Raw genomic sequence first — 21,586 nt, forward strand, 5'->3', positions numbered from 1 at the left:
TGTAAACTTTGACACAGGCTCTCTTACCAAGATTCAAATATGTTGTAAATGGATTTATGTCGGCTATATTCGTATAATAGAGGGCTGTAAATACTAAGCATTTGCAAACAGTATCTGGCGCATTGCACTATAGTAAAACCGCACAATACATTAAAACTAGCGTTGGTGCCACGCGGTGCAATGATTTCATGGAAATGCACAATAAAAGCAGTGTTGAAACTACGTATTAAATCTGGCATTTCCAGTCACATTATACACATTCTAAAAATAATGCGTCATGCCCTCATAAAAACTAGCATTGCCAGTGCCGTCCACCGCCACAAAGTTAAGACAATATATTTTATGAAAGAAAGTCGCCTATATGTAATAACCTATATGCAGGTATTTTTAAAAAGTGTTACAAGCTGTCACAAACAAATATGGCAATAAAGCAGGAAGGAGCTGGGGGCCACAGGGGAAGTCCTCTAGGGCCACATGTTGCCCATCACTGACGTGAAGATTTATATTGTTACAATGTAATACTGTTGCATGCCTTGGATCCAAACCTTTTGCAGAGCTAATTCTTGGTGTTATCCATGGATCCACAAAAGCTATGATGGCTGCCTTGCCTGGGCCTCACTACCACGCATTCCCTTCTTCACTACTGAACACACTCGCCTCCCTTTTGGCCACTGCTCCATTATATATTTAAAGGGTAAGTTTATTAAACCTTCTAAAAAGAAAAAGTTTAAGTGTTGCCCATAGCAACCAATCAGATTCTAGCTATCGTGTTCTAGAATGTACTAGATAAATGGTAGCTAGAATCTGATTGGTTGCTATGGGCAACATCTCCACTTTTTCTTTTTAGAAGGTTTGATAAATGTAGGGGGGGAATTCAGTTGGGCGGGAAGTGTCTCCAGAATATCCGTGAGACACTTTGTGGCGGAGATTTTGACAGAAATCTCTGCTCATTTTTACGGGTTTCTATCGCTATTGGACGGCAATGAGCGCGGCACAGTGTCCGCACGCCACGTTGCCGGCAATTGATTTCTCCCCTTAGACTTTAAACAATAAATATGTCTGTTGATTTTTACAGGCTAAATAGATGAAATGAGTTGGGCACCAGCAGTATAGAATTACAGAACATTATTTCTGTAATAACCATCATGCCAACGCCAGCATTAGTTTGCAAAATGTGCGTCTTCTTTTTTTCTTTCCGCCTCTATCCTCCTGCTCCCTTCGGGTTTCGTCAACAGCTAGCTGTATAGGTAAACCTTGTGCATGTTTATAAATCTAACTAGATCAGGGGATGTTTGGGATTTGGGAAATGCTGCTTAGTGACCCCTCCACCTCTGCCAGCCGCATGTCATACAGCTGTTCTCCCCAGTAGGGACGCAGTAATTACTCTCCCCATGCCAGCTCAGGAGGCCATTGCACAGGTTGATGACTTTTCCAGGTGCCCCTGAGAGTCTGGGAGGTGACAAGGCGATGGATATTTAATGCCGTGTTCAATTATTAAGATTGAAATGAAACCTCAAAGGGTTGGAAGGAGAGGGTGTAACACAAGCCTGTAGCAGGGGGCATCTGACTTCTGAGAGTCCTTGCTCTGCGCTAATCAGCTGGAGGGAAAAAAAAACCCTGCTGCAAAATGGTAATATATTCATGCAGCAGGCGAGCTGCGGAGTGAGCGGTTATATAAAGGAATGGGGGTTCCCTGCTGGGGGATTCTTGGTATCTGACATTATGGCATCTTTTGTCTGTCCCAGACCACTTATTTCTACACGACCCGCTGACCCGTGAGGTGGTATTTTGTATTTTTAACCCTTTCTCTGTCATTCGGCACGTTGAGAGATCCTAGCCTGGGGAACGTTAACCTTCTTAAAACCCAGACTAGAGCTGATGAATTCGCTTCGGGACCCATAGTCCTATTACGAATGAATAATGCTCTGTGACTTTTGTACAGCTGTTGGTATTTTAGTATAAATGAAAATATGATTAATAATTAGTTTTGTTGGTAGTAATACTATAGCTCTTCAAAAAGAGGATAAATTCAGGTTTGTTATCCATCTTGGCCTAATAGGTTAAGACACCGGGCAGTTCTAGTCCAGCAATGGATTTAGACCATTCCGCAGAAGATTTTAGAGAAACTGATTCAGCCTGACTGATCTATAGATGATCGTTGTACATGACTTGCCTACCACCCTGGTGTACTGCACTTTATAGACCTACCCCCTAACTAGACACAGTTAATGGAACATTAATAATAATATCATTTATTTATATAGTTCCACTAATTTCGCAGCGCTGTACAGAGAACTCACTCACATCAGTCCCTTCCCCATTTTGGAGCTTACAGTCTAAATTCCCTATAACACACACACAGTCAGACACAGACAGACTAGGGTCAATTTGTTAGCAGCCAATTAACCTACCAGTATGTTTTTGGAGTGTGGGAGGAAACCGGAGCACCCAGAGGAAACCCACACAAACACGGGGAGAACATACAAACTCCTCACACATAAGGCCATGGTCGGGAATTGAACTCATGACCCCAGTGCTGTAAGGCAGAAGTGCTAACCACTTAGCCACCATGCGGGCATACCATTTATAATGTGTGTGTAAATTGTAATGATCAGTCTTATCCTGATTTAAGTGTAGCAGACTACTCTTTTCTCTCCTCATTGGGCAGAAAGCGGAGTGGTAGAAGAGAGAGGAGCACAACCACCTTGGGTAGTAATTCATTTTGTGTATATGTTATAGCTCGGTGGTAATCAGACTTTTTAGTAAGACTATTTTTCTGCTGCCACATCCATCATCGTGGGAGAGGAGGCAGACGGAAAATTCCATACTGACGCATTTAAGTGGTTTACTGTAGACACCGATCCAAGTGAATGAAGAGGCATTGAAGCTTTTTAGCACTTCAGATATGCCCCTAACCAATATTCATTAGAATTCTCAGCCCATCTTACTGGGAACTGGAGACATCACTGAGCTAACTGGCACAAATCGGCAGCCTTTGCCTTGTGTAGATGACAAGTTTGATTACTAAGGTCAGGTGCTGCTTGAAACGCGTAAGGTGCTATCACCCTCACGTTTTAAAGATGTAAATTAAAAAAAAGACGATGCATTTTAATTTTTTTCAGCTAAGTGGTTCCTGAAGTGCTGACTGACTTATTTTAATGAATCTGTTTTTGTTTTTTTTTCCCCCATTTATTTTTAAGTGAATGTTTACATTGACAGCAAATCTTAAATGTTGGCTAAGACCGTTTAATAACTAAAATGAAATATGTGAGCTGATCGGCTGACTTTGTTCTTTACTCTCTTTATTTTCCGTAGTTTGCTGTTTTGTGGTACACAAACGCTGCCATGAATTTGTCGCGTTCTCCTGTCCTGGTGCTGACAAAGGTCCTGCGTCCGATGTGAGTATTATACCTTCACAGTGAATGAAGACTATATGTGTGGGTGTGTCTTATGTTCAGAGTTCCATCGCATGACCTCAGGGTTCCATCGCATGACCTCAGGGTTCCATCGCATGACCTCAGGGTTCCATCGCATGACCTCAGGGTTCCATCGCATGACCTCAGGGTTCCATCGCATGACCTCAGGGTTCCATCGCATGACCTCAGGGTTCCATCGCATGACCTCAGTCCACAGACGCAATATTTCTCCTCTATTAACCTTTCTAATAAAATATTCTACTATATACTAGTATACTAATGTGGAATGGTATACTAATATCATTCCACTTGATAAAGAGGGAATTCACCAAGATTCATTAGCTTTTGAATGCACTAAAAAGATTAGGACGGTGGATTTGATAAATTGAGCTTTTCGTCCTGATACCTTATGTATTTCAAAGTGGCCTCAGTATCACATTTCTTAAGAAAAATTGTGATTGAACCTATGATCCTAAAATCAGAATTTACTTTATAATTAAATGTATAAAAATGTTCACAAAGTATTTTTTATGACTGCGAAAATTGCCGCATGAGGAAGCTGCTGTCAGTAATTGTAACCTAAAATAAGTGGTGCTGACTGCTGCAGAAAGACAGTTAAAAACACGAAGTAAGGGACTCTGTTCTGCCATTGTCCTAAGAGCCTGAGAACGCTGAGCGGACATGCCCATATAGCTCTCGTGTATATGTATGTGTGTATGTATGTATGTGTGTATGTATGTATGTATGTATGTGTGTATGTGTGTATGTTGGCCCTGAATAAATTCTTACAGTCCACTGAAACAGTCCTCAGTGTGTTGCAGCATTATGAAGTGACAATGAAATCTACTTCTCGGCGATGCAGTATGTCCGGCCAACCTGTGGCTCTCCAGATGTTGTAAAACTACAATTCCCAGCATACCTTGCAAGCTATCGGCTGGCTTTCAGCTGGCAGAGAATGCTGGGACTTGTGGTTTCACAACAGCTCGAGAGCCACAGGCCGGCCAGGCCTGCACTATGTTCGGGGCTCTTTCAAGAACTTCAGCAGCACCGACTTGTCAGTCATAGAAATCTGCAAATGCCTGTTCCAATAATCTCTGTGAGTAGCACATGACCGCCACTGGTGTAGCAAGTGGAAGGTGATAACGCGGAATTACTGGTTGATGTCCTCAGTATTTTTTATTTATTATGCTTTACATAGCACCCCCATAATATGCAGCGTTGTACAGAGAATAAAATCATTTACACCGGGTCCCTGCCCCGTTGGACATGATAGGCTTTCCAGGTCATCCACATGTATGTAATTCACATACTGCGTGGCTGTATTGTAGTTAGGTTAGATGTATGTATGTGTCTTATATTCTTCTGAGTTGTGACTTGACCCTGTCCACTACATTAGAACATATTGGGAACATCGCCTGGGCTGCAGCTATTAGTGGTGTATCACAGGGATCAGTATTGGGTATATATTTTTTTTTTTTTTTTTTTAATGTCTATACAGGCGCCTATAAAGTAAGGTCTCCATATTTACAGATGACACAAAGCTATGTAGGGTGGCTACTTACAGATTTAATGGAATACAATTGGGTAAACTGAGATGGAAAGGACTTGGGAATAGTAGTTGACAGAAAGCTGAGAGGTAGCACACAGTGTCAGGAAGCAGCTGCAAAAGCATGATGCATAAAAAGGGGATACATGCATATGATGCAGACAATAACCATACAGTTGTGAGTACCTCACTGTAAGGACATAGGAGAATATCATCATCATCATCACCATTTATATAGCGCCACTGATTCCTCAGCGCTGTACAGAGAACTCATTCACATCAGTCCCTGCCCCATTGGCGCTTACAGTCTAAATTCCCTAACACACACACAGACCGAGAGAAAGTAAGGGCAATTTGATAGCAGCCAATTAACCTACCAGTATGTTTTTGGAGTGTGGGAGGAAACTGGAGCACCCGGAGGAAACCCACGCAAACACGGGGAGAACATACAAACTCCACACAGATAAGGCCATGGTCGGGAATTGAACTCATGACCCCAGTGCTGTGAGGCAGAAGTGCTAACCACTTAGCCACTGTGCTGCCCTAGGATTTAAAGGCGTGCATGGTCCTTAATAAAGGGAATAGAAGAGTTAAGTTAAAAGCGGTTAATAAAGCAAAGTACTCTGGGAATAGATACATTTAGCAGTGCCCTAATTAGTACAATTAAATATATCTGAGGACGATACAAAGTTTTGTCTAATGAACTTTTTGTACCAAGGTCCATATAGAGGACAAGCTGATGCTGGAAGAAAGGTTTCCCCGTCGGCATAGGAAGGGGTTCTTTACTGTAAGAGGTGTAAACCTGTAAAATGCCTCACCACGGGAGGTAGTGATTGTAAATTCACTTACAGAATCTAAATAGGGATTGGCTGCCTTTCTTACAAGAATGTATTTGTAGCTACACTAACCAGAGTTCATTATGGAGGTGATTGATCCAGGGAATTGATCAAACTGCAGTTTTTTGGGGTCAGGAAAGAATCCCCCCTTTTCTCTCCCCTTCCCCATGAGGCTCAAGGCCAGCCAGGTTACACAAATATATGTAAATAATCAGGTAGCCTAGGTGTTGCAGGGCCAGCTAGATTATATTAATATGTAACTATATTAGTTTGCTTCGGGGGTGTAAAGGTTTTTGTCGTCCACCTTTAGCTCCTTGGTTTGCGCTCATTGTGAAATGTGATGGGGTGAGAGGGGTTTGGCATACCATGATAGTATACTCATAGAAGCATCAGGAGCACCTCTCTTATTTACAAAAAGGAGAGCTGCCTCTGTGTCGCATTGGCAACCATTAGTCTGGGCTGCAGTGTGGCACATTCTCTTTTACAGGATTACCGCCCTTACAGCAAAGAATCCTTTCCTATGCTGATGAGGAAACCATTCATCCAGCATCAGCTTATTATCTTTTATTTATGAGGCACCACAAAGAGTACATGAAAGCGGTGATCCATAAAATGCTCGTCTTCTGTATGGACCTTGGTACTACATGACCCAAATGTACAATGTTATTTCAGTGTGACAGGAAGATACGTCATAAAAATTCCACATAAGAGGTGTATCTTACCCAGATATAGTACCACATTAATCATGATAAATGTGGCTAGTGATAGAAGCTCTCAGACATGGAACACAGATATGAAATATGTGGCTCACTATGTGTTTTCTCCAGCTGCAGAAGGACAACAATGCCCAGCATTCCCTATCGGTTGCCATTCATCAACAGCTGCGGCTCCAATGGTTGCCTAGTATTTATTTTATTTTTCTAAATATCTGACTTGAGGGACATGTTTCTAGATGGCTTATTAACGAGCATTTAAAGACGCTTTCATTTTTTTTTAACAGATCCAATCTCTTAAATGATCCCAGCGGAGATGAGACAGACGTATAGCCTTTGATGTAATGATTTCACCCTGCGCTAATTTACGCTTCATTAAAAATATTTTTTTCTTTGCTCCCTCTTCTGGCTGAAATGAGAATCACAGCTTTATTAATGTATACACTCAGTATGTCACATTCCGGAGTAGGCAACATATGGCTTTCCATCAGCTGCGATATCTCTGCTTAAACTATAAAGAGCCACTGCATGCTTCATAGATTATTATAAGTAGTCCTTGGCACTTTAGTTGTTGTTGAACCTGTGTCACAGTTGGCATTTTAATGTAATGTGCCTGGCACAGTCCTGCAGTTATACCTTTGTGTGCAGGGGGCTGCTTAATGACTCATAACAGCGTGTAGTTCTTCCAGCCGAGCAGCATTTAAGCAAGTCTTTATTTAATCACTTGCATTGTCTTACTTAATCTCTGCTGCAATGAAGCTGCAAGGTCATTTATTTAATGGAGACCTGTGGTAAACAGGCTGACACAGGGGACAGCTGAAGAAGTAACGTGATAAGCGTTCCGAGATAAAACACCACTTGGGTTACGGTGAGAGAGCAAACGGTGTGTAACTTAAGAGGTAATCACATCTCTTCACATTAGGAAACAGGAGTGGAATGATGGAGAGGATTTTATCTAGTAGACTTCTACACGTCATCGTGATTTAACGCACCATTTTATTAGGTACCTCTATGCCCTTTGGTGAAGATAAACTGTTGCTTTAGCTGTACTCTTGGAGTTCAGTTTTGCTTGTAACACATTCCAGTTTTCACGATTTGGCCAGGGGTAGCCAACGGACTGTAATGGACCCTTCTATCTTGGTCTAGTGGTGGTCTTTAGGCTCCCACCTCCCTGAAGATTTCAGGAGCTCCCACTTAGGGTGATTGGAAGAAGATTTGGCCTCTGCGGAAAGCTTCGGTAAAACTCTGGGATAAAGATACCACTTCTACCCATGTGGTGAAGGGGTAAGTTCTGAGGAACCTTGCCCCCTAAGAGGGCCAGAATGCCGAGTCTCCATGAGCACTTTGTACGTTTTTTGGCACTGAAGACGTGGAGTACTGAAAGCACCACACCAAAGGGATGTATAGAAAAGAAACACAAATTTTATGTGCTCCATCTGTTTTTGTGTGTTCCTTACTACACGTATCTGTACAGAACATTATCCCTGAGGCTGTCTGACCAAAACCAACCAGAGCAGGTGGGGGGATGATTGTTACAGCGTGAAGCCAGAGTGTGTGTTTGGTAGAGTTTACCTTTGTGTGGTAATATCGCCAGCAGTGCAGATTATCGAACTCTGGTCTATTTTATGCTCCTGAAATCAGATTTCTGATTGGTTGATATGGTTGATTTCTGATTGGTTACTTGGCATGCATGTGAGTTACAGCACAGTTATGTTAAATGCATCACACATCCTCAAAGGAGCATTATAGTATGTGTTGGTTTCTGGTCCTCAGTCCAGAGGAATCCCCCCGACTAGGTGTACTCTGCCAGAGCTGCAATTACTTACCATGGAAACACATTCATATAACAAGCGAAAAACCCCCCAGAGAAACAGTGTCTGTTCCGAACAGTAAAAATAGAAGGTAGCAGAACGGGAGACGAGAAGGTTACAGTCTTCATTACTTAGTTATGTGTTTCATTAACACAAGTTTGTCCCACATACGGCAGATTATGCATTCTTTTCCTTGCTACAGTAGGCATCCTCTCTACCTGAGTGGCATTGGTTGGTATTACCACCTGACCCAGGAGTCGTATGTAGACCCACATATTGTACATCTGGTGAGAGCTCTGTGACCACCTGACCCAGGAGTCTTATGTAGACCCCACATATTGTACATCTGCTGAGAGCCCTGTGACCACCTGACCCAGGAGTCTTACTGTAGACCCCACATATTGTACATCTGGTGAGAGCTCTGTGACCACCTGACCCAGGAGTCTTATGTAGACCCCACATATTGTACATCTGGTGAGAGCTCTGTGACCACCTGACCCAGGAGTCTTACTGTAGACCCCACATATTGTACATCTGCTGAGAGCTCTGTGACCACCTGACCCAGGAGTCTTACTGTAGACCCCACATATTGTACATCTGCTGAGAGCTCTGTGACCACCTGACCCAGGAGTCTTGTGTAGACCCCACATATTGTACATCTGGTGAGAGCTCTGTGACCACCTGACCCAGGAGTCTTATGTAGACCCCACATATTGTACATCTGCTGAGAGCTCTGTGACCACCTGACCCAGGAGTCTTATGTAGACCCACTTATTGTACATCTGCTGAGAGCTCTGTGACCATCTGACCCAGGAGTCTTATGTAGACCCCACATATTGTACATCTGCTGAGAGCCCTGTGACCACCTGACCCAGGAGTCTTATGTAGACCCCACATATTGTACATCTGCTGAGAGCTCTGTCACCACCTGACCCAGGAGTCTTATGTAGACCCCATATATTGTACATCTGCTGAGAGACCTGTGACCACCTGACCCAGGAGTCTTACTGTAGACCCCACATATTGTACATCTGCTGAGAGCTCTGTCACCACCTGACCCAGGAGTCTTACTGTAGACCCCACATATTGTACATCTGCTGAGAGCCCTGTGACCACCTGACCCAGGAGTCTTATGTAGACCCCACATATTGTACATCTGCTGAGAGACCTGTGACCACCTGACCCAGGAGTCTTATGTAGACCCACATATTGAACATCTGTTGAGAGCTCTGTGACCACCTGACCCAGGAGTCTTATGTAGACCCCACATATTGTACATCTGCTGAGAGCTCTGTGACCACCTGACCCAGGAGTCTTATGTAGACCCACATATTGAACATCTGCCGAGGTCCCTCCCTTGTTCTGAGTCTGTAGAACTATACAGCAGTTGGCTGATTTAGGAAAAAGGAGTCTGGTGCAAGGAAATCTGGTGCCATTCATACTTAATGTGCTCTGTGAGCTAGCAAGCCTCTTAGAAGAGTTTAAGTACTAAGGAGCTTTGAAGGCTGCAGCACAGTGGAATATGCAGTTCTGCCTGTGAGCCAGTCATAGGATCTTGTCTTTTCCTTATCTGCATCCAATTACATTAACCCTTCTGCCCCAGAAAGAACAGATTTGTCAGCCAGCTGTGCACAGTGAGACCTGTTTATGTTGTTGTGTGTTCTATAGTAAGAAAACTGCAGACTTCGTAGCCTGTCCCAGTAATGTCTGAGGATTACACTATCCTCAATCTGATCATTCACTGCGAAAACACATCATTTAGAAAGATAAAGTACAATATATCCCCTATGCTAGATGAGCTAGGATATACAATACACCCTACTATAATCTACAACAATTCCTCATTTATGTCCTATTGACATATTGCTTGGATTTTATATTTTTACTAGTGTTTATATTATAAGAATATTTGAAAAATTCAAAGCATCCCATTACCATAAGCAGCAAAAGGTTCATAAGAAGTATCTAAGAGCGATAATATGTAAATATTGTTAGGCCAGCAGACGGAGGGATTATAAGAAGGTGAGAGGTCTATATTCTGCTTTTCAGCTGCTTGATTAGACCTTTCCCTTAGAAGGAAACTAATAAAATATGGACAATCCATTGAGTGGTTGCAAAAATGGTTCAGAAGTTAAGCAGGATGGTATTTTCTAGATCAAGTTAAAGCCTTTTTTTCATTATATTTTTTGACATATTTTGTAGAAAAGTGCAGGAGGAATATTAGAGAGGACTATTCTACGACAGTGATGGCTAACCTGTGACTCTCCAGGTGTTGTGAAACTACAAGTCCCAGCATGCTTTGCCAGCTATCAGCTAGTTATCTACTGGCAAATCATGCTGGGGCTTGTAGTTTCACAACACCTGGATTGTCACAGGTTATCCATCACTGTTCTACGAAAAAAAGACACTGGTATTAGAGAGTGACAGGGGAAGTCTAAGTGGGTAAATTATCCTTTACTTGGGATAGGGCTCAGAATTATCCCCATTTTTTCCAGGTCGTTTGTGTATTTTGCAATTAGATATCTGTAATTTGGAATTATTTTTCCAAGGATTCTGACTCCTTATGCACACAGACTTACAAATCTTACAGGAATAGGAAGTTCAAACTGTTTTACTGTACATCGCACCCAAAAGAAAACAATGGGTTTGCAGTTTTTCCAGCATTCATATCAGTGACGGAGGCAAAAGGCATCCGCCAAGCTGTTGTAGAAAGCAGAAAATGCAAGCGTCCTTTGCTATATATGCGCCAGGTGCCATGCCCTTTGTAGGCTGCTAGTCTGAAACTGCAGCACTATCAGAATTATTATTTTTTGTTTATTTATATAGTACTACCATATTGCGCTGCTCTACAGAGGATATTTAATCGTTCACGTGCGTTCCTACCCCATTGGATCTTACAGACCACAGTCTGTACCATGGAACCGCACACAATCACACGTCGGGGGTCCATTTTAGCTGGAAGCCAAGTAACCTACCAGTAAGACTTTGGAGTGTAGAGGGAAACTGGAGGAACCCCCGGAACACTGGGAGAACATACTAAAGCCACACGGGATGGTGCCCTGGTCGTAAGGAAACCCGCGGCCCCAGCCCTGTATGACAGCAATGCTAACCACTGTGCCACAGTGCTGCCTTGCCATATGCTGGGTCTTGTAGTTCCAGAAGAGCTGTAGAGCCACAGGTTGTCTACCTGTGGTTATGAACATGCCTAGTTGATTATATCCATAATAAAAATGATTTGTGGAGTATTTTCTAGAGTTTTAGGGCTCAGGGCTGACCTTTATTACGCCCAATTCAATTTACTATCTAAACAGTAACATAATGGCAGAGAGCTTTATACCATTTTATTATATAGCAAATGCTTAGTGATTTGCTAGAGGTTGATCTAAGGTCACTAGGTCTTGATTTGGGACTCCCCTGCTCCAGAGTGTAATTACCAGCAGGCCATTTGAGAATAAAAACTAGCGGCTTTGGCGTCTGGGATTATGGAGCGGCTGACAGAGCTGTGGGCTTTCAATTGAGTCAAATCTAATGAGAATTTTGCCTGGCGCTCTCCTGTGTGTTGGCGATAACGCGTGCTGCTTGTCTGTTTGTTTTAGGAAGGTAGGACGGGGACAGAGAGTCACAAGCTGTGAGCAGCGGCTCTGTCTGCATCCATTTGTTACCCAACCAAGAGAGTAATTAATTGTACAGAGCGTTACAAAGGCGGCAGATGAGAAGGGAACAGCAACAGCTGGGGTCCATTTCTCCAAAGCACAATACAAATCGCTGGAGATGTGAAAGTATTTTGGATTAAATAAAGCCGGGAAGGCAAGACAATGCCTCTGCCCAGTCCAGGTGCTGATTGTGACATGATCACGCAAGGGCTCAGCTCTAGAGTACACTGCTTATAGATCGGTGTCCTGGGTATAATATCTATTGTCAATGACCTGGAGCACGTGCCGGGCAAGTTAAAGGGACAATAAATATAAAACGGTCGTAGCTTGAATCTTACTGGGTCGGCAGGTTTAGGTGGGTGCAATAAATTAAAAGTACAATTAAGTTTATACAAATGCTGTACACAAAATCACATCATTAAAACTGTTAAATGATCCCAAAAACAATGCTATATTTACACAATATTCATATTACTTCTATAGCGCTGAGGATATTATTCGGAGAATAGAAAATCGCTCACATCAGTCCTTGCCCAATTGGAGCTTACAGTCTAAATTCCCTACCACACACACAGACTATTTTGTCAGAGTACAATTAACCTACCGGAGTGTGGGAAGAGATCTGAGCACCCCGGAGGAAACCCACAGAGGCACAGAAAGGGCCCTTTTGTTGGAATCGAACCCATGACCCCAGCGCTGTGAGGCAGCAATGCTAACCACTGTGCACTGTGATAGCCATGCAAACAAGAAACTGCATTTAAAAATTAGCAAAATACAAATAAAGTGTTAGACATGTCTGAAAAATCGGCAAACTTGCGCCTATACGGTAACCCACGGTGTGTCCACTACTGCCGGTTGTCTCATTTCCTCAATATTTTTACAATAGTTCAGGACTGCCTTGCACCTTACATGATCTTCAGAAGTTGCCTTTTGGTGAAGAATCCCCTTTACCATTTTAATTCCTGGAACAATTCCAACGCCAGCTCTCATAGCTGTTCTGTTGGTGCGGATAGCTCTCAGGGATGCGATACGGTCACAATGATATCGACCAAAGCTGGCAGCCTTTATATTCCACGGAACCTCTGTGTCTCAGAAGAGGTTAAACCTCTGTACTCGCGGCCAGAATATAGTTTTGCTCTGAAACACTTTAGTCCATTAGTGTCTTGTGAAATATTCATGGCTGATGCTCCTACACACTGCTTGTGCAAATGTCATTGTACTTGTGACTGTGTTTCTTCACAACGAATTAATTTCCTACTGCACCCACTCGGCAAGATAAGACTAGATGCACTACGGCCAACTACAAATCCGGCTCCTTATGTTTGAAATGCAAATATATCTTTTCTGGGGGTGGTTTTATTTATTTTGTTTAATACTTATGGGAAATGTAGAGTCTGCTTAACCCATCTGCTTCCTGCTGGTGCCGTTGTGCCAGAATGGCTGGGAGCTGCAGTAGATTTGGTCATGAGAATGTGCTGGTTTACTGTAGGAGATGTAGACTAATAGTCTCTATAATACACCATAGAGCTTTGTATCTTAAGAATCAGATGGGGTTTGGTACATTGTATCTTCATTAATGCTGGAGGGACGTAGTAAGGGATAAATTGCTGGAGGATATCAGATGTTGTATTTTAATCCTCAGCTCGAGTAATAGTGTTGTCTCATCCACCACTGAAAAGACTGGGAATAATAGTGTGCTCTCATCCACTGCTGGAGAGACTGGGAGTAATAGTGTGCTCTCATCCACTGCTGGAGAGACTGGGTGTAATAGTGTGCTCTCATCCACGGCCTGAGAGTAATAGTGTGCTCTCATCCACTGCTGGAGAGACTGGGAGTAATAGTGTGCTCTCATCCACCGCCGGAGAGACTGGGAGTAATAGTGTGCTCTCATCCACTGCTGGAGAGACTGGGAGTAATAGTGTGCTCTCATCCACCGCCGGAGAGACTGGGAGTAATAGTGTGCTCTCATCCACCGCCTGGGAGTAATAGTGTGCTCTCATTCACTGCCGGAGAGACTGGGAGTAATAGTGTGCTCTCATCCACCGCCGGAGAGACTGGGAGTAATAGTGTGCTCTCATCCACCGCCGGAGAGACTGGGAGTAATAGTGTGCTCTCATCCACTGCCGGAGAGACTGGGAGTAATAGTGTGCTCTCGTCCACCGCCGGAGAGACTGGGAGTAATAGTGTGCTCTCGTCCACCGCCAGAGAGACTGGGAGTAATAGTGTGCTCTCATCCACTGCCTGAGAGACTGGGAGTAATAGTGTGCTCTCATCCACCGCCGGAGAGACTGGGAGTAATAGTGTGCTCTCATCCACCGCCGGAGAGACTGGGAGTAATAGTGTGCTCTCATCCACCGCCGGAGAGATTGGGAGTAATAGTGTGCTCTCATCCACTGCCTGAGAGACTGGGAGTAATAGTGTGCTCTCATCCACCGCAGGAGAGACTGGGAGTAATAGTGTGCTCTCATCCACTGCTGGAGAGACTGGGAGTAATAGTGTGCTCTCATCCACTGCCAGAGAGACTGGGAGTAATAGTGTGCTCTCATTCACTGCCAGAGAGACTGGGAGTAATAGTGTGCTCTCATCCACTGCCTGAGAGACTGGGAGTAATAGTGTGCTCTCATCCACCGCCGGAGAGACTGGGAGTAATAGTGTGCTCTCATCCACCGCCGGAGAGACTGGGAGTAATAGTGTGCTCTCATCCACTGCCTGAGAGACTGGGAGTAATAGTGTGCTCTCATCCACTGCCGGAGAGACTGGGAGTAATAGTGTGCTCTCATTCACTGCCGGAGAGACTGGGAGTAATAGTGTGCTCTCATTCACTGCCGGAGAGACTGGGAGTAATAGTGTGCTCTCATCCACCGCCGGAGAGACTGGGAGTAATAGTGTGCTCTCATCCACCGCCGGAGAGATTGGGAGTAATAGTGTGCTCTCATCCACCGCCGGAGAGATTGGGAGTAATAGTGTGCTCTCATCCACCGCCGGAGAGACTGGGAGTAATAGTGTGCTCTCATCCACCGCCGGAGAGACTGGGTGTAATAGTGTGCTCTCATCCACCGCCGGAGAGATTGGGAGTAATAGTGTGCTCTCATCCACCGCCGGAGAGATTGGGAGTAATAGTGTGCTCTCATCCACCGCCGGAGAGATTGGGAGTAATAGTGTGCTCTCATCCACCGCCGGAGAGACTGGGAGTAATAGTGTGCTCTCATCCACCGCCGGAGAGACTGGGAGTAATAGTGTGCTCTCATCCACCGCCGGAGAGATTGGGAGTAATAGTGTGCTCTCATCCACTGCCTGAGAGTAATAGTGTGCTCTCATCCACTGCCAGAGAGACTGGGAGTAATAGTGTGCTCTCATTCACTGCCAGAGAGACTGGGAGTAATAGTGTGCTCTCATCCACTGCCTGAGAGACTGGGAGTAATAGTGTGCTCTCATCCACCGCCGGAGAGACTGGGAGTAATAGTGTGCTCTCATCCACCGCCGGAGAGACTGGGAGTAATAGTGTGCTCTCATCCACTGCCTGAGAGACTGGGAGTAATAGTGTGCTCTCATCCACTGCCGGAGAGACTGGGAGTAATAGTGTGCTCTCATTCACTGCCGGAGAGACTGGGAGTAATAGTGTGCTCTCATCCACTGCCTGAGAGACTGGGAGTAATAGTGTGCTCTCATCCACTGCCGGAGAGACTGGGAGTAATAGTGTGCTCTCATTCACTGCCGGAGAGACTGGGAGTAATAGTGTGCTCTCATCCACTGCCGGAGAGACTGGGAGTAATAGTGTGCTCTCATCCACTGCCGGAGAGACTGGGAGTAATAGTGTGCTCTCATCCACCGCCGGAGAGACTGGGAGTAATAGTGTGCTCTCATCCACCGCCGGAGAGATTGGGTGTAATAGTGTGCTCTCATCCACCGCCGGAGAGATTGGGAGTAATAGTGTGCTCTCATCCACCGCCGGAGAGACTGGGAGTAATAGTGTGCTCTCATCCACCGCCGGAGAGATTGGGAGTAATAGTGTGCTCTCATCCACTGCCTGAGAGTAATAGTGTGCTCTCATCCACCGCCGGAGAGACTGGGAGTAATAGTGTGCTCTCATCCACCGCCGGAGAGACTGGGAGTAATAGTGTGCTCTCATCCACTGCCTGAGAGTAATAGTGTGCTCTCATCCACCGCCGGAGAGACTGGGAGTAATAGTGTGCTCTCATCCACCGCCGGAGAGACTGGGAGTAATAGTGTGCTCTCATCCACCGCCGGAGAGATTGGGAGTAATAGTGTGCTCTCATCCACCGCCGGAGAGATTGGGAGTAATAGTGTGCTCTCATCCACCGCCGGAGAGACTGGGAGTAATAGTGTGCTCTCATCCACCGCCGGAGAGATTGGGAGTAATAGTGTGCTCTCATCCACCGCCGGAGAGACTGGGAGTGATAGTGTGCTCTCATCCACTGCCTGAGAGACTGGGAGTAATAGTGTGCTCTCATTCACTGCCGGAGAGACTGGGAGTAATAGTGTGCTCTCATCCACTGCCTGAGAGACTGGGAGTAATAGTGTGCTCTCATTCACTGCCGGAGAGACTGGGAGTAATAGTGTGCTCTCATCCACTGCCTGAGAGTAATAGTGTGCTCTCATCCACCGCCGGAGAGACTGGGAGTAATAGTGTGCTCTCATCCACCGCCGGAGAGACTGGGAGTAATAGTGTGCTCTCATCCACTGCCTGAGAGTAATAGTGTGCTCTCATCCACTGCCTGAGAGACTGGGAGTAATAGTGTGCTCTCATCCACCGCAGGAGAGACTGGGAGTAATAGTGTGCTCTCATCCACTGCTGGAGAGACTGGGAGTAATAGTGTGCTCTCATCCACTGCCGGAGAGACTGGGAGTGATAGTGTGCTCTCATCCACTGCCGGAGAGACTGGGAGTAATAGTGTGCTCTCATCCACTGCCTGAGAGACTGGGAGTAATAGTGTGCTCTCATCCACCGCCGGAGAGACTGGGAGTAATAGTGTGCTCTCATTCACTGCCGGAGAGACTGGGAGTAATAGTGTGCTCTCATTCACTGCCGGAGAGACTGGGAGTAATAGTGTGCTCTCATCCACCGCCGGAGAGACTGGGAGTAATAGTGTGCTCTCATCCACTGCCGGAGAGACTGGGAGTAATAGTGTGCTCTCATCCACCGCCGGAGAGACCGGGAGTAATAGTGTGCTCTCGTCCACCGCCGGAGAGACTGGGAGTAATAGTGTGCTCTCATCCACCGCCGGAGAGACTGGGAGTAATAGTCATTTTGGTCCCATCACCTATTATTTGGGACCAAGTTTGTTCAAAATAACCAAACTGAACATCCACATTGCTGTGTGCAATTGGGGGAATTTAAGACTCCTCCAACAAAAATCTTCTATGGTTTATTTTCAGTACAATGTAATGGTATCACATTGATGGCTGCACATCCTGTTTGTTAAAAAATGCACTACCAATAATTGTGAATTCCTTTTCTTAGTATAACAAACCCATTTTGAAGAAGTGAAAATCCGTTCCCTTTTCTGAAGACTACGCGTTAAAAAAAATGTTTATGACCCAAAACTCAAACTCGCCACCAATAAGATGCACTTCACCAGTTTCAGAGTAACTTTTTGTTATCTTAGTCCATATGTTCACAGTTTTGGAGTAGACAGCATACAACAGACGGCAGTCAATCAGATTATTGGATTGGTCACAGCAGCACAAAGTATTTTAGGGGACGGATGTGATGATCTGGGTGATTGTTTATGATGACAGAGTTGCATATTAGAGGCACAGTATTACAGTGTGTGTGGATGACAATGACAGGAGGAGTGTGGGTGGAAGAGCAGGGTCCCCCAACGGCACAGTCATGTTGGGCTCCTGCCAAACCGATAGAGGAAGATTGGGGTGTTAAATGCCCCTCTTTATGAAATGACGTTCATACATCTAACTGGGTAGTTCAGCCAACAAATGAGCAATTCTGGCAGCTAAAGTGCCACAGGTTGCATATGTACAATTTCTCAACCTCGGGATATAGAAATTTATAATCCATTCTAAAAGTTGTAGTATAATTTATGCAAAATCACAGGGTCCCCTCTAGCTAGGTTGAAAGGTCAATAAATAGTGAAGGGGTGACTAGAATTGGAGGTGTGGTTGGATAAGGGGTAGGGTCAATTATTGTCCCAATTCTGTAGTAAGAAATTGTTGAGCGCTGCATTCTGTTTCATCTTTTCAATTTACCGCTGGCTTTAACTTATTAATAGTACATAATGTGTTTTTGTTTTTTGTTTTTTTTTTTCCTTCTGGAAGGGATTTGAGGGATATGCAAATCTTTCCAAATGTCACCCTCTCCATTTCTCATAAACTAAACCCAAAATGCGGCTACGCAGGGACACGGAGCAGATGAGTGCGCCCCCGTTGCTGCCTAGCTCAATGACAGCCTAATAAAGGCTTTAGGAGAATCTTTAATTAACATTTGCAGAAGTCTGCAGCTTACATGGGCTGACCTGTGCGATTAGTAACAAAGGCTAAACAGCGCTCATGTCCGCCAGGACACCGCTGATCTCTGCCGGGATGAATTTAAAAGGATTAGGGAGGTAAATCTTAGCAGTCGGCTGCAGCATTCCTGCATCTTCAGATCAACCACAGGACACAAACACCGCAGCTCTACCCTGAAATACCCACTTCTTCCACTACTATTTGTTTCCTTTCTTGTTCCCACATTGAAACTTTTTGTGCAACATTCATACAAATAGCATCTCTCTGTTCAAATACACAGACTAGACAGCGATATATTAAATAAATATGCCTTCTTTCTAAGTGACGTATTATAACCTTTCTTTGGCAGACATGAATGAACATTTTTGAATGCACAATGTCCCCTTTTCATGCTTTTATTCCAAATGACCATGAAAACGCCAATATTGCTCTTTCTACAAATGTGAAGTGTAACCACGGCCTACACATGGCATCCTTGTTTGTGCGCTGAAGCAGTATTCAGCCTGTCTGTTCACTTCTATCCAGGTGGTATATTTACTAAACCAGCGGATTTGAAAATGTGGAGCTGTTGCCTATAGCAACCAATCAGATTTTAGTTATCATTTATTTAGTACATTCTACAAACTGTTAGCTATAATCTGATTGGTTGCTATATAAGCAACATCTCCACTCTTTCAAACCTGCAGCTTGATAAGTGTTGGAATGTTTAGGAAACTCCTGAATTAGGAGGAAATCTCCCAGACTCTCAGAAGAGCTGGTAGTTCTCCCGTATGAGCACTTGCCTGTCTGTAAGGTGGGCAGAGGTTTACCCTGGCGACGCGTCTCCAAGCTATGTGCAAAACTCTGAACTACTGACTGCATGATGGTGCAATTTTACTACCTGTCCTCTGCGAATGGAAAATTAACTAGCGACATAATGCAATATGGCTGCCTCTACTGTGTATAGGCCATGTGTGCCCTGCCTTCCACCTTAGTGATGTCAGTACTGCCTTATGAATCAGTTGTCAGCATTCCCAACAATGCAAAACGGCTTTCTCCACTGTGTGCAGGTAACTAGAATTCTTTAATTGTAGCATCTTTCATAGGTGCTTGTAGAATACCGCCGCCTAGTGGACAGTTTTTGAAAGACGCATTTATGTTGCTCCCAAGCCCTAACATTCCAATGAAACCTCTTTAGGGTGTAGACGTAACCTTGTTTTACTCCAGAAACAGAGCTTTACAAAATGTATATGCTTTTAAAATGCAAAATAAGTTTAGCTTGTAAAAATATTGACAGTTATGTTAATAAATGTTTTTTTGTATACTTAATCTTGTATTGTCTTTACTCTACTAGTTTTGATTGTAGGCTGTCAGCAAAGTTTGTATTCCTTATTGTTAGAGGGACTATCATGAGAACTATAATCCATGTGGATGTGTAAGTTATTTAACGAGGATATTATTACATGTGTATTGTATTATTACTATTTAACGATTTATGTTGCTTAAGGAGCATCAGCTGGGATAAAGCAGTAAATAGGACAATTTGTGACTGCTGTACGGGGTTCTTGGGTAGACAAAGAGGACCTGCAGATACCAAATCAATGCAATTGTGGGGGGGGGGGGGAATTATTAAAGAGCAGGTGAAGCCAGGTTCTGGCATTAGTAGGTATAATAATATACCTTAAATAACTAAAAGTTTTATACGTTACTCAGTATACCAATCATACGTTTCCATTATCTGCTCCAGGTTACTAAGTTAGTGGGGAGGAGCGTCTCTAACTAGGCTGGCAGACAATGACTGACGGACTTGCAGACTTGCTTTGTGAAACTGTATTGTGGATAGATTCATATATAGGGCCACTGCTGTTATAACTGTAGTCTCTGCTTTTTCACCTGCATTAGATCCTGCCAGGACGTTGCCTAAAGATGGACAGAGGGGCTTCAGTCTAATGGAGTGCGGAGGTCATGCTTTTTGTTTATCCGCTGGGGTGGAGCAATGCGTTTTGCTCTCGTAGTTCATATCTGACCACTTCAGTTTTAGGGTTTAGAGATCCTTAAACTTGATATTTTATGGTTGGAATATGGCTTGGTGACCAGTAGGACATAGATTAAACTTTCCATGATCGCACCTGAGAAGTCCGTGCTCCCCCATTAAATGTTGTTTGCCAACTGCAAAATAAATAGTTTTACAAATGCGACTATTTGTCTGCTCCGTGCACACCCGGGGGAACCTCTTCTCTCCGCTTTGGGAAGCGGCCCCTTGTAGGAGAGCTGCTCCACTGTTCGTAGGAATCTGGGCCGCGATCGGAATGCGGATGGTTGAAAAAGTAAAAACATCACTTTCAAGTCCCACCAGCACTCACTCTGTGATTCATCACCGCTCTGCGTGTCTTTAAAGAATCATGAGAGTAAGGGGACGTGCGGGGGCTTTATTACACGTCTGTCAGTAGACATCTGTGATGTTTGTATTCCATTGGTAAAATGAGTGCATGTCCACATACAACGCATCTCCTGTTGGAAGTATAGGCCAGTGCCAAATTTACTGACCCCTTCAAAGAAGGTGTATAATGTAGGTCGTTTTGCAGGGGGTGAGAGGCTTTGAGGCTAATTCAGGTATCATACACCCTTCCATCACCTCCAACATCACCTTCTGGTGCTCATTGTCCAATATCTGGTCCCATAATACAAAATCAATTTTTTTTTTGACAAACAAAATCCCAGTTTATCCATTTGTGAAAATGTCCTTTACTCTGTGCTGCAGTTTTCTCATGGAGCCTCATCTGGGCCAGTTATCATCCACTGACTCTACAGCTTGCAGTACGGTGCCCAACCCCTTAGGCCAGGCCGGATCTCCAGAGGGAAGATCAGGCCGGTCTCACCACCTGGCTCCAATGTGCAGAAACATTCAACGTTAGGTTTTATATTATTGCTGACCTGGTTCCATCTCATATCACAATGCTCCAGGCCAGTCTCTTATTTAATCTGTTTATTATTTTTTTTGTCCTCAGCTGTTGGAATCCGATGTATATTATTGTACATGTTTTATTCAGTGGACATACGATGGAAAGGGCAGCAAAAGATCCTCTCAGGCCATCATCATCATCATCATCATCATCATACTGTTTACATAACACAAGTCAGTTGTGCTA

General features: G+C 44.3%; 1 protein-coding gene and 1 long non-coding RNA gene across 3 annotated transcripts in view; one reads left to right on the plus strand and one right to left on the minus strand.

Moving 5' to 3' along the window:
• The window catches only part of LOC142097489 (uncharacterized), a 398,805-nt gene that overhangs the window by 279,641 nt on the left and 97,578 nt on the right, over positions 1–21,586 (minus strand). The window lies entirely within an intron of this gene.
• The window catches only part of PRKCB (protein kinase C beta), a 143,746-nt gene that overhangs the window by 66,912 nt on the left and 55,248 nt on the right, over positions 1–21,586 (plus strand). For both annotated transcript variants that reach the window (XM_075179358.1, XM_075179357.1), the window contains exon 3: positions 3,316–3,398. In XM_075179358.1, coding sequence (XP_075035459.1) covers positions 3,316–3,398 — 83 coding nt within the window. The remainder of the gene's footprint in view (positions 1–3,315; positions 3,399–21,586) is intronic.

Source organism: Mixophyes fleayi, chromosome 7 (assembly GCF_038048845.1).
Source record: "Mixophyes fleayi isolate aMixFle1 chromosome 7, aMixFle1.hap1, whole genome shotgun sequence".
NCBI classification, from domain to species: Eukaryota; Metazoa; Chordata; class Amphibia; order Anura; family Limnodynastidae; genus Mixophyes; species Mixophyes fleayi.